Consider the following 14,116-nt stretch of genomic DNA (forward strand, 5'->3'; position numbering starts at 1 on the left):
GAACACGAGACCTGCTTAAGCGAATCCGAGCCGCTTACCACTCGGACCAACCCCTGTTGGTTTCTAATACGTCGTTGATAGCACATACAATTACTCATCATTCTCTTTCATATTTAAAAAATAGATTAATTTTCTATACATTAATAATATATACAGTATTAGACCTGTATGCATACTATTTGTTTCAAATTTTAAATTTAAATTAATATTAGTTGTCATGCATTCGAATCTAATAATATATATAATGTCAGTATATACAGGATTAATTCTTAAACAATTATACAATTTGTGGTGAATGAAAGTTGGGGGAGGCGATGAAGAGGGGACACCAGGTCAACAGTGTACATAAGTTTCAGAGAGAAAAATCATAAAGGGACTAAGAGCCTAAAAGTCTTCGATTTGGGTCCTCATTGCGTCAATGAATGATTTCCCATCTAGTTCACGGGAAAAATACGCTTTTGAATAGTCAAGCATCCTAATTCTTCTGAAAATTGCTGGATTTTCAGGGGTGATAAGACTTGGCGCTGGACCCATATCACCATCCAATTTTGGGGCGAAAAACGTCGCAATGGAAAGCCTTTCGTTGTGCAAATTCACAGTTGCCCGATGCTCAACACTCTTGTAAATCCCATTTGTCACAATCTGCATCTCAGTTAAAATACGTCACATTATTCCCAACTGTGTACTGTGCAGCATACATTCTCATAAAAGTTCAATTAGGCTCAATAATAGGATATAGTTAACAGGGCAATCTTATGAGTCCACCTATAACTACTGTTATGCCCCAAAAACATTGGAGATAGAATTCAGAAGCTATACCAAAAGTAACACGTGTAATTAGCATTGAAATCAAGACAAAAAGTAAATTCTTTTCTGAAAATAAAAACAAACTTGTTGGGGAAAAGAGCAAGCACTTTTTTCAAAACGATGAAAGGAAAGTAGTTTGAATTTTACCGCTCGTACATCACAGGTAAGCAATAATTTGGAGGCTGGGGTGTAAGGGCATGTACAATACTAATTTTGAAGTTATTATGCCTAAGTTTTACATTCTTGGGAAATATTACTCGAATAATGAAGTAATTAATCAATTAAATTGGTTACTAATATGAATAAAACTGCTTTTTCAATATAAAGACCTTTTCATCCATGTATTTTATGCTTTTTTTTTACTTTATAAAGATACATGTTCTATTAAAATACTCAATATTCTACCAATAAACAACATTTGTCTAACTCTGACAAAGTAGCCAAAGTTAGAAGTTTAGGCACAAATTTGTCAAAAGTTAAATTTTGGGATGAAAGCTACACTTTGACCTGGCCTCATTTTCTAGGCGGTGCAAGTTGATAATTAGTCTTACACATCAACCTAGTGTAGGCATACTAATCATAATCGGAAAGATTATCTCTTGAATACTATTAAAATATGGGAAGGACATTCTAATTTCCATATATGTTCATAATTGTAGAAACCAATTTGAAAATATCTCATAAGGGAGACCAAAAACTAGATAGATGTTGTAATTATATAAACATTGCATCTTTGGAGAAAGGATTTTGAGCATGATTACCTCTAAAATGTCTCCAACATTGACTGTGAATGCATTAGGAAGTGGTACAACAGGAACCCAAGCTCCAGCCTTTTTGATTTGGAGGCCTTCCACTTCATTGACTTGAAGTAATATGGTAAGCCCAGTAGCATCAGAGTGGGGGCAAAGGCCCATCACTAGCTCAGGTTGGGGGCACGGAGGATAATAGCCCATCCTCAATGATTGCATCCCTTCTTGAAAAAGCATTGTCATATCTTCAAGCTTCATTCCTAATGCTTTTGTCATTTGCTCAAGGACCTTGATGGCAAGGATTTTCAATTCCCTTGAGTACTGATCTAGAGTTTCTCTACAAAGTTAAAGAAAATGTAAATAAAAAGTAAAGAATACCCAATATATAATAACAATGCACAATGCTTTAGATGTTAACTAATTTTTTATGCATGCAAGGATGGATGTTTTATCATCATCTCACGGTGACATGGCTTATTAATTTTCCTCATAAAGACAATTAAGAAGGTAAGATTTAAGAAAGGGATAATTTCATAAACCTCTAAGATTTTTAACAATTTCACTTAGCTCCCTTAAGGTTTCAAAAATTACACCTACCTCCCCTAATTTGACACTTTTGGTAATCAAACCTTAGACTTGGTCAAAATTTTTAATGAATATCCTAAAATACCCTCAAACTTATAACGTTTGAATTACTTTCCAGAACAATCATAATATATTTAACACAAAAAAATAGAAAGAGTGTGAAGTTTTTAACACCATATTTATTATTTGATAAGCAAAGATGACAATAGTTCTATCACTATGATAAACTACTTTTAATGGTGATTTACCAGGGTATGTATTTTTTAATTTGAAAAAGAAAATACCGTCATAATTCTTTTAAAGTTTGTAGAATTTTGGATTGGTGGAACTATCATAGCTTGGTAGCAATTTTGAGCTTTTTTTTGGAGTTAATGTAGCTTTTGGTACCCAAAAAAATCAGCAAGTAAAAATTAGATCACATTCAAAGTCATAAAAAATGTCACTAGTAAAACATTTATGTTGTCAATGCTTATATTTTATGGTTTTATTGGCAAAAATATAAAAAGGGGGAATAAGAATAGAAAAAGAAAAGAAAAATAATTATTAATACCATTCTTTGTAAAAGTATATCTAACAAGAGAGTTTTATTAAAATGTTAAACCTAATATTGTCATTTTATGTGGGCAAAGGAGGTAAATGTTATTTTTATAACCTCGAGGGAGCTCAATGAAATTATCAAAAACCTGAGGAGAGGTTTTTGAAATTGTCCCTCTAAGAAAAGCAAGAGAGGATATATTTTCCTGTATGAGAGAGAGAGAGAGAGAGATGATATAATTTATTTTTTGTCAATCGTCATGATCTACTCTATTCATACTATAACCTATCTACGGGGAGACCCAACTGAATCTATTGGGGAACCGACGGGGATTAAATCACCATCGGATCAAACTATTTCTACTCTAATCTATTTTAGAGGAAGACTCAACTGAATCCATTGAAAAACCGACGGCAATTGAATCACCATTGAATCAAACGTATGCACTTATATGGATTTGAGAAAATCACATATAGTAGCAAACTGATGGGGGTAAGATTTGAACATTTAACCTCCCACTCCACCAAGACTTTAAATCATTGGGTGGCCAATAGCCATACGATTAAAAGGAGAGAAATGTTGGAAAACCATTAAGAATGACTCCAAGGTAAAAAAATAAGTAGAAAAGGCCTATCATGTGGAGACTTTAAGAGAGATAATGATCAAAATATTCAATCCTTAGGACACTTTGTGGCTGATAAGCTATCCTTTTTTTTCCTTTGAAGGACTGGCTGATAAGCTGTCTTGATCATTACACATGGAATTTTATTGAAGGGATAACATTCAATGTTTCATGTCGTACGGCGGCCCCTAAGAGAGTACGACTTCCAAATAAATGCATCTATATAATAAAAAAATATATTACGTATACCCGAATATTCTCTGCTACAATTTTTCATGTAACAGCATTTGGCTTTATTATTGCCTCCTCAGTTTCAATTATTTTTCAAAAACTTTTTTTCTGAATAAAGCATTTTAGTCATCAATGGAATACTTTTTATAAACAAATTGTGACCTAGAATAAAGAATCATTGAGTGGTTATCGTTTTTTTTACCCCTCAACAACAAAATGAGACATTTATTATTATTTTTTTGACAAAACCAAATTCACAAACAGTGATTAAGATGCTGCATAACCATTATCTACATCTTTCTTTATTTACTGTTCTTTAAGATTTAAAACAAAGTACTTAATTACCTCATCAAGTCCTTTATTACTTTGCTTTTTAGAAGGGAATTATATAGTTCAAGTCCTTTATTTCAGTGATGAAGATTTATTGCGTACTTCCGTCTACCAATTAATCCCTGATTTCCATAAAATAAAATCAATGCAGTATTTGTAATCTATCGATTTCCCCTCTCCTAATTTTCCCAAATCTCTAATTACAACCCTTAATTCATAAACTTCAATGCAATGTTGGTATTACAAAGATAATCGACATTGCCACTGTAGAAATAAAGGAGCAGACTAGAAGTGGCAAAATGGATATATGGTTGATAAATGGTTTTAGTTAAATGAATAGTGGATCAAATTGATCCAATCCAATTAAAACCATTTAATAAATGGATCTAAATGGATGTCATTTAAATGGATAGTGTAAACCATGATCCATCCATTTATCCATTTACTCTTCCCAAATCCTAAATTTAAGATCCAAATGTTTTTTTCCAAAAAATACATATCCCCAAAGTTCTATTCTTAAATCACCTAAAATCTTTTGGTAATAACAAATGCTTGTACTACTACTCTATTTCAGTACTTCATAAAATTAGTTTAGTTCCAAGAAAATTTAACTGCTGTGGTCAATTTAATCTTTCGTCATTACTTTAAGTATCATTTTGTAAAGTAATGAACAATTAAGAACTTGGCTACATTTTTATAACTTTTGAATGAATTGAATACGGCTTTACAGTGAAAAGAAGTTTACGTTTCCAATTTTTTGCACTCCTGTTCAAGAGTGATGTCTTGAATAAAAGTGCAGTTCTAACAAGAAATCTTATGTTATTTGACAAGTAAAATATTTTCATCATATGTGCACGTAGTACCTAAAAATGTATGAAACTCCTTATTATACCATTGATACACAAGCTACCTTATATTACTTAATAAATTAGGTGTCTTTTTTTTTGGATAGTTGGGTTAGGTGATAAGGGGAGAGGGATTGCAAGTATGAGGATTTGGAAAAAAAAAATAAAATTGTCATTTACATATCTTAACCAATGTTGCGGGGACACTCGTTAGAAAAATTCTTTTTATAAATAAAAGAATTAAAAAAATAAAAATTATTTTGACACTGCATGATGCATTCTCGCTTTTTCTTTACTTAAGAATATAAATGTTTGCAATCATTACTACATGAGAGTTTAATTAAAAAAAACAAGAGTAGAGACTAAAATATAATTTTGAAAAGGATGGAAGAAGTCTAGGAACTAGAAGCAAATAAAATGCAATTAATGTTATTGGCAACTTGGCATGTGAGGAAGTTATGAAGGAAAGAATAGGTGGTCCCACAAAATTAATTTGACATATGAGGAAGTTATGAAGAAAAGAATAGATGGTCCCACAAGATTTTATCTCACATTTTTATAAATGTGTTTTCTATTTTTTAAGTTAAATGGATGTATATGGATAAGATGGATAATCCATTTAAATCCACCAACATAATTGGATTTAAATGGTTATCCATTTAAAACCATTGAATTTATATGGATCATCCAAATCCATTTAAGGTTGGTTTATATGGATGGATTGGTGGATATGAATCCATTTTGCCACTTCTAGGAGCAGAGGACATAAGGAATAAATTAGCAAGCGGTAGTATATAAAGAACCAAATGAACCACCACTGCTATAATAAAGGACCAAAATGTTCATATTTCCATCAATTAAAATACATGAAAGAATCAAACCGCCACACTTAAATAATGTCTCTTATTGTAAATCCAGTTTATAACTCATAAAAATCATCATTATATCTCTTTACAATTTCAATTCGAGACTTTCAGTTTCTTTATATATATCAAGATGTTGACAATTTATGTAAAAGAAAATAGAAAGATTACAGGTACGGTGATTTGCAAAGTTACAGACTGCTACTAACCACTTATTTTCTTAACCTATTATTAGTCTATGATCATCTTATCCCTAGCTTTTAAGCATTTGCACCCACAAAATTTTTAAATTTTAGACAAGTGTAGAGAATTTTAGACGCTTATGACTTTCAAAAGTTAGACTGTGTGTGATGTTACTATAGTCCTCATGTGTTTGACAACACAATTCATCATTTAAATTTAATGTATTTAGATCTTAATATATTCAGATACATTTGATAACCAAAAATTGAACATCTGAATTAATTAAGTGCCATTAAATTTTTTAGGCAAAACTTGCTATAAAAAATAAATGATAAACTTTTCACTTATCATCGAATGTGATATACACTCAAACGTATTTGATTTAATACTTAATAATTCAATAATTTAATAGATTCAAATTTCAGTTTTCATACTTCAATTTTATCAAATGCACCCTAAATACAATGATATGAATGTGTGTGCAAATTTTCTTGTACCTGAATGGAAGAGGAAGGTTGGGAAGTAAATGAGGTTTTCTCAAGTGACTTGGCAGAGCGACCATGAATAGCATGTCACCCCAGTTAAGTTTTTGTTCCTCCGATACAACAAAGGCCTGTCCATATCCTTCTACATCGCCCGGTTCCTGGGCAAATCTCTTCTTCTCTTCAATCGTCAAATTGAAAAACTTTTGCATCTCTAGTTTCAGTTTGTCCACTAATGAAGAGCTCACTCCATGATTAATCAGCTGGTGACAAATTGTACAGTCACTAATTATTTGGTGCTGACTATTATAACACTTCTACATTTTAACAGCGGGCATGTATATCCATTTAAATTAGATGATTGTCCTTGTATAACAATTCAAAGAAGATCCCAGGAAAAGCAGGAAAGAAAAGGAGATCACTCCTATTACATTCTAGTCATGCATTATGTACTACTACTAGAGAAAACCAAATGAGTTCATATATTAGGGTAGGCATGCTCGCTTTTGACATAAAATTTCTGGATAATTACAAGAAAAGAAACATTTCAATATGAAAAAAAAAAACTTGTGGCAAGATATATCATTTACCTACAGTCCTGAAAAGTCATAGTTATTAACATAATAAATATTTCAGAATTATTTTATTCCCTTGAAAGTAAGTTAAAGTTGTGGTAAAAACCAAATTGAAATGACTAGTAGATTTTGAGCAAATACTATTACAATCAGACTCCATTATTAGGTCAACAACAATACCTAATATATGCATATACAAATACGAAATGACAAACCTGGAAGAAGCCCCATTCTTTGCAGGCAAAATGCAACTTTTCAAGCTCTGGATTCACTGATTCATCAGAAAGCAACCTTTGCATGTCAATTACTGGGATTTCCTCTGTGGAGACCCCATGAAGTTTGGTTGGATCAGGTCGTATGTATCGGGGTGGAACTGATGCAAATTTCTCCTTAGCCAACTCCTGAACATAGGGTACTTTTAGAGAGCTTCCAAAATTTATCATACCAGATTCCATGTTTGTGGTTTGTGTAAATCTCTACCTATATATATATATATATATATATATATATATATATATATATATATACACGTAGCTCCAAGTTGCAATTGATATCAATTCATGGAACGTCTCTGGAGTGATGTATTCCTTTATCAATTTGTATCAAAATTGGATTAGTCCATCTCCAAAAATTGATGACTTTATTAAAGTAGACAACATCAGCCTAAAGAGAGCACATCAGTGCCCAGCCTGTCACAAAATATCAGTGTCAATTGCACTACAAAATGTAACCTTAGAGTCTTCACGGAACGTCTCTGGAGTGATGTATTCCTTTATCAATTTGTATCAAAATTGGATTAGTCCATGTCCAAAAATTGACGACTTACAAAATAGGATCCACATACTTTGCTACGCAGATGAGCTTGCGATTGTTCATTATTAAAGTAGACAACCATCAGCCTAAAGAGAGCACATCAGTGAACAGCCTGTCACAAAATATCAGTGTCAATTGTACTACAAAATGTAACTACTAACACAAATATTTAACCATTAAGACATTGAAAATACAAATAATAATAACGTACCTAATAATACAGCAAGTTTTATCACTTATTAAAAATTGTGTCTCAAAATCAATCTCATCTAGCGAACGTTCATACTAAAACTATTTAAACCATCAATTGCAATTGCTCTATCAATAGTAGAGAATCTTCATCCAATTTGAGACTTTTCCCAAACTACATATATACAATTAATATGTCGTTTGGAATTTTGCACTGCAACTATAAATGGATTGGTTTTAGGATAGAATTTTAAATTTAACATTATTACCCATGGAGCTGTTTTGCTTCTTAAATGACTCGTATACATCAGAGGTGTTAGGTTCATGAGTAAAAAGATTACGTCTCACATTAGTCCGAGAGATGAAGAAAGAGTGATTAATATGTAAGTAAGGATCCAAAACCTAATGACTTAAGCTTTTGGGTCAAAGTTGGGTTCCTAACTCCCATATTGGACTCTTTGGTGGGCTCTCTCGAGATGTTTCCCTCTGTCAAGAATTGGTTTCATACCAAAGCAAAAGGTTTGTAAGTCTTAACTATTATTGTAAATAAGCTAGACAGATTACCTGTTGTTCAATAGTTTAGCATCCCTACTTCGTATAAGACATAATGCACTTGTTTGTAACTTTCAAAAGATTTTCATGTAGGAATTTTTTGTTTTGAGGAAAAAGGGATAATTGTAAACTAATTTCCGAATGACAATAGCGAATGGATAGATACTTAACTGGCATCAATAGTTTAAGTCACGGGATCGATCCCCTGCAATCACAAGTACTAATTCTACACAAAAAGGCTACAATCTTTAGAAACATAACAATTCTTTTGCGTTTGCTAAAAGTTGTCCCTCCCCACTCTCATGCCTTATACAAAGCAATGGTATATACCAATCTCTCTCTTTGCGTGCTCAATACTCATGCGAACATGTGTATGTGCATGTGTACGTGCCAGCAGGCATAAAAAGAGTAAAAGAGAGAGGCCAGTGTGTTTATAAACAAACTAGTTTTTGACCCCCGCGCCCAGCGCGTGGCAGCCTATGACGAAGCCAGGGAGTTAGACGCTTAGGGCTTAGGAGTATTTTTTATGCGCAAATGGCTCTTAGGAGTAATTTTTAGGCGCAAATGGCTATGAACTATTTTGAGCCATCGGTGGCAACTGGGGAATTGCAAATTGCATAGTTGCAGAAATATATGGATTTTTTTATTCAATTAAATATGATGACAGCAGGTTCAAGGGTAGATCCTTCCTACAAAAGCGTCTCTAAATATAGTGATTGTATATTGACATTTTGTTTTAGTTAGAAATACCATAGTATGAGCTGATCCTAGATGTGTCCTTTAACAAATATGTCCTAGCTTGTGAGACATGAATCAGGCTACAAAATGCCATAAACTTAATTTTTAAATAATTGCTGTAATATGAAAGAGTATTACTACAATTAAAAATCAAACAATATTAGAAAAGCTTCAAGTGAACACAAATACTGAAGCGTTATCAGAATTGAATCTCAAAGCCTATATCATAATCACTTATCACTTGCTCCAAGCATCGTCTTCTTCCACCTTACTTATCCACAAAAAAAAAAAAAAAAAAATCAAATCAGATAAGCTGAGTAAATTAATTTGAAAAAAAAAATTCCCTTCACAGGAGATAAAAAGTAAGAATTCTTGTATCAAATGTTTTTCTAAAAAAAGAACTTTGCTGAATATTTAGTGCAATAATAGTGCGACATTTAAGGATAACATTCCCTAGACCAATAAACAACAATTGAGGAAATTTGGTGTCTCCATAATAATAATAAAAAAAAAAAAAGAGTTCTGAGAACAAAAATTTCTTTTACTTTCCTGCAAACAATCCAATGAGGTTGCCCATGTTATCCCTTCTTTTTTTTCTTTTTTTTTTAAAGTTTTGCAGAACTTCTAAAGGTTTTGTAGTCTAGAAACATAATAGAGAATATCAAGAGATGGAATGATTCATGACTTAACAAAGTAGAGGCGAAATTTTTTTTTTTTTCAGAAATGTGCCAAATGGAGCTTTTACAGTCCCCAAAAAAACACAGAATCGCTGAAGATGCACATATGGCAAAACTATAAGTAACATAGAACAAAAAATGGAGAAATGACAACAAAAAATAATGAAATTATTGTTCTTAACATGTTTATGAAGCTTTGCAATTGTAACATTAGAAGAATCCAATGCAGATAGCCAAAAGAAGAAAGAATACGTTAGATTTATTAGAAAACAGAGGAAAGTCGATCCAAAAGAAAAGGACACATTTTTGGGATTATAGTAAATCTTGCACTTGCTTATACGATATGCGAGCGTTTAATTGCTGAGCATATAAACCACAGAAAAAGAATTCTAAACATAGGATAAAAATTCAAGTCAATTTGTTTTCAAAGTTTCATTTGCAGTTTGTCTTAAATGTGTTTGGATATGTTAATACTATCTTTGGACAACATTTGTACTAAGCAAATGCCATCATAGCTACTCATTTAGGTGCTTTATTATCCTACTTTGAATGTAGAATTTTTTTTATACTAATATAACTATGTTTTCGACCATGTTAATAATGTTTGTGCAAAGTGCTTAAATAATTAAGAGAACTGTTAGCACAACCCCTCCTTTATGTCTTATTATACTTCATGAAATGCAGAAAGGTTTATGCTGGATTTGACAAAGCTGTGTTTTGCAAATGTAGATAACTTAGCAAATACATATTTTAAGAGAGAGTGAGCTTTACAACAAAGGTTGAATAAGTTGAGATTTATAAGTCATTTTAAGCTTAACAACTTAACAATGATATTCATCACATATATAATTTTCCTAAATTTGACCCATTTTTGACATTTTCCAAAAACCTTATTTTCTTGCTAGTTGAATTTCTCTATACTTCATGTGTAATTCAATTAAAGATGCTATACAAATGAAAAAAAAAAAAAAAAAACCAGTTTCACAAAAAACAGAACTCTGCAGATCGTAATGAGACCAAGAGTTATTTTGAATCCCTTAAAAAAGAAGTAATAAAGCAACAAATTGAGGATACCTTAATAAAATGTTGAAATTGAAAAGGCTTGAGATATCTAGATGCTCCGGCTGTCTTTATAACCTGAATATAGTATAGAAATTTAAGCATTGGAGTCAGCAAATCAGATATGTCAAGTAAACCACAGCAAAAAAAAAGGGTATAGAATTATAATATCACAACACAAGAACTTCAGAAGAAGCATCCTTCAGCATACTAAGAATCAATAAAACTCTAATCTGTCTACAAAACCTCAAAATCCATCAAAATAGAAACCTAGACAAATGAATACATCGCAACAGTTAACATTTAACAATTGAAGAATGAATCAAAGAAAAAGAACCAGAGGGAATAGTTCATGGAACATCTCCTCTTTCTTTTGCTTTTGCTTTTGCTTTTTTTTTTTTTTTTGGTAAATGTAAAACTTCTCAAGGGATATTCATAGTGGTGGTTGTTTATGGAGGGGTTTCAAATGGTGGACCGCTCCTTTCCAAAGGAAAAAGATAAATGGGAGGGAAAGGGAAAGAATTGGGGATAGATCATTAGAGTGGTGCAAGGGTAAAAGCATATGGCATGTTGCACAAACAAACACTTAATTGCCTACAGATTAAACATTCGTCAAACGAAAAAATTAGGCTGTCATCATCCCCAATAAGTACTAATGAAAAAACCTACGTAATCCACTCAATTCACAGGAAAACACAAACCAACCATAAAGGATAGCCTCAGTCTTTCAAAAATAACATATCACAATCTTAGTGCAGAGAACACACCATCAATCGACACAATGTTTGTAAAAAACCCAAATAACCAAGGGCTATCGACAAAATTACCATTGAAACTGGGGTCATGATTTCATAATTGACTCGAGAACACAATATACAAACCTATAACGTTCACCGTAAAAAATAATAGTGATCTAAGGTCATGGAACATTTGCCTTGCTCAACCTCCAAAAGCTCAGACTTTTCATCTAACCACCTAGGCCCATAAGACAGTCAATTTTTGGAAACATGTTAAAAAAAGCCATCACAAGTAACTTATTCATTAAGAGTAGGTGTGTCAGGAATAGAAGAGTTGGGGAAAATCAAAACATGAAAAACACGAAAATGTAGATAATTAAACAATGGAGACGGATCAAAAAAAGGTTACCTCAAAAATTGATCACTCTATATGAACCCTATGCAATCTTTCATCATTGAATAACCAGTTGGTCCTGAAAAGCAAAATCAAAGAGTAAGTTCAATGCAAAGGCAACTTAGTGGTACAAGAGAACCTAATTCCATAATATTTTTTCTAAAACATTCCATACATGGGAAAGATTAAAACAAATAAGCAAACATAGGCCACCTGGCACTAAATTAGAAAGCTATCTGCCAAAAGACGGCAAAGGCAAGAGCTTTAATGCAAGGCAATGTAAATGAAATACATGCAAATCATCCACCAAACTATTTAAACCTAAAATATGAACAATATGTTATAGAATCTATGACCTGTAAAACATAGAAACGAAAAAAAAATCAGGAGCAAGACCAAATACAGTAAAACTGATGCTGAAGTGGAAGAGAACTGCAGAGAAGACAAAATACACGAAAACAGAGAAAAAGCATCACCATACCATAATCCTGAATAGGAAATCGATGGTCTGTCAAAACAAAGAATTTTGAAATTAAAGCCAAAACCAAGAATTGAGAAAAAATTAAGAGGCTTATGCAAGTAAATCAATGGTCTGTCACTTCCCAGATCGAAATCTGGAAATGATTCGAAAAATTACTGCAAGGCAATAGAGCTTCCAACAGCTGCTTCAATGGCAACTTATCGTGCTCTTTGGACCACGAACTGGAATCTTGAACTTGAATCATATGCCATTCACCTATTTTTCCCCCCAAAGATAGCTTTGAAAAATTAATTTGCAAATCTTGATGAATTCCTAAGATTATCAAAAAAACATTTGCAAATTTCAATAATAGGAAGCCTACAAGTGAAAATAAATACTAAAGTCACAACCTATTACCCTGAATCTTAGTAAGCATGGAACTCCTAAATTGTTACATCCCTAAAAGATAATGAGCAAAAAAATACAATTTATTGTTTCATGAAATTCAATCGAGTAAAATAATAAGAGTTCAAAGAGGAAATTTTATACAAATAACTATACAACGAAATTACTAATTTGTAAGGTGGTTTAAAAAACGTAGGGAAAGAAAAGAAGGCCTACCTCTTCGTCGAGAACATAGATCTCATGAAACTTGTCATGCCCAGACGAAACCTGAAACAGGAGTAAACTATAATCTACATAGAAATACTAACGATAAAAAAGAAAACAAAAGAAAATCATGTACAAAAAAAATTTCCAAGATTGCGCTTGAAGGGAATCTAAATTTCAACTACACATCTAAAAATAAATCCAGAGAGCTAATATATACAGAAAGACATTTATTTTTAAAAAAAAAAGATGGCAAGGAAAGAATTCAAGGAAAAATTTAGGAACTGATTATCAAAGGAAAAAAACTTTGATGGTCGAAAACTCAACAACATAGATTGAAAGCAAACAACATAGATTGATACTTCTAGTGGGAAAAACGGAAAAAATATGGAGGCGAAAGCTAAGAAACAGAAAATCTAGCTCCAACCTTAAGGATTTTGAGGCCGGAGGAGACTCTTGCCACTCTGATTTCTTCTGCACCACTGATGCTATGAATTATAATGGTCTCACACTTTCAAAGTGAAATCATAGCCTCACACCCTCTCTCTTTAAAAAAAAAAAAAAAAAATCTTTTCTGCTTGGACCACTGGCTTTCTGTTCTCCTGCTTTTGTTTGCCATTTTCTATATCGAGTTGGTTGGATGTATTATTACGATAAAGAAGATGAAAGGAACAATATAAGAGCCACAAACATGGCGAAAAAGACAGGAAAGAAAAAAAATAAATATATAGAAGAAAGTCGAGAGAGAAAAAATGCAAGTCTAACCTTAACCCTCTTGAGGCGGGAGGAGACCCGTAATACTGTAATTTCTTCTACACTGGGAAAAAATTTACATCACAAATATATACATATTATATGATAAAATTCGACTGGTAAACCCTCCAAAAAATCCAAAAGGCTAAAGAAGTCTTGATGATGAGAAAGAAAAAGAGTCTTACAAGTAAAAAAATCCAAACCATTGTTGTTCTTGTTGTTGCACTCGATCAGAATCAAAAAAGAAAAAACAAAGAAAAGAAAAGAGGAAGAAGATAAGAGAAATAAGAGGATGATTGAAGGGAAGATAAGGTGAAGAGTGAAACAA

At 32.3% G+C, this 14,116-nt stretch overlaps 1 protein-coding gene and 1 long non-coding RNA gene across 4 annotated transcripts; both read right to left on the reverse strand.

Moving 5' to 3' along the window:
• Positions 1-208: 208 nt before the first annotated feature.
• Positions 209-7,300, reverse strand: LOC113782789 (protein SRG1-like). Its single transcript, XM_027328710.1, has 4 exons — positions 7,023-7,300; positions 6,248-6,495; positions 1,569-1,893; positions 209-642 (listed from the first exon to the last, which is right to left on the reverse strand). Exons 1-4 carry the CDS (start codon positions 7,260-7,262, stop codon positions 385-387), a joined length of 1,071 nt encoding a protein of 356 aa, XP_027184511.1. The 5' UTR covers positions 7,263-7,300; the 3' UTR covers positions 209-384.
• A 1,897-nt stretch (positions 7,301-9,197) lies between these two features.
• LOC113783749 lies at positions 9,198-12,711 on the reverse strand. 3 transcript variants are annotated; one of them, XR_003469965.1, is made up of 5 exons: positions 12,604-12,711; positions 12,448-12,474; positions 11,982-12,045; positions 10,851-10,913; positions 9,198-9,366 (listed from the first exon to the last, which is right to left on the reverse strand). It is a non-coding gene; the product is annotated as an uncharacterized LOC113783749 (long non-coding RNA). The 3 variants fall into 3 exon arrangements; XR_003469963.1 differs by having other exon boundaries at positions 12,419-12,474; XR_003469964.1 differs by having other exon boundaries at positions 9,198-9,370; positions 12,419-12,474.
• Positions 12,712-14,116: the final 1,405 nt, after the last annotated feature.

Source organism: Coffea eugenioides, chromosome 9 (assembly GCF_003713205.1).
Source record: "Coffea eugenioides isolate CCC68of chromosome 9, Ceug_1.0, whole genome shotgun sequence".
NCBI classification, from domain to species: Eukaryota; Viridiplantae; Streptophyta; class Magnoliopsida; order Gentianales; family Rubiaceae; genus Coffea; species Coffea eugenioides.

Coding starts and splice junctions, on each gene's coding strand:
- LOC113782789 (XM_027328710.1), bottom strand. CDS start 7,262: ATGGAATCTGGTATGATAAATTTTGGAAGCTCTCTAAAAGTACCCTAT. Junction 1,894..6,247: donor AACCTTCCTCTTCCATTCAG/GTACAAGAAAAT, acceptor TTAACTTTGTAG/AGAAACTCTAGATCAGTACT. Junction 643..1,568: donor ATGTTGGAGACATTTTAGAG/GTAATCATGCTC, acceptor ACTGAGATGCAG/ATTGTGACAAATGGGATTTA.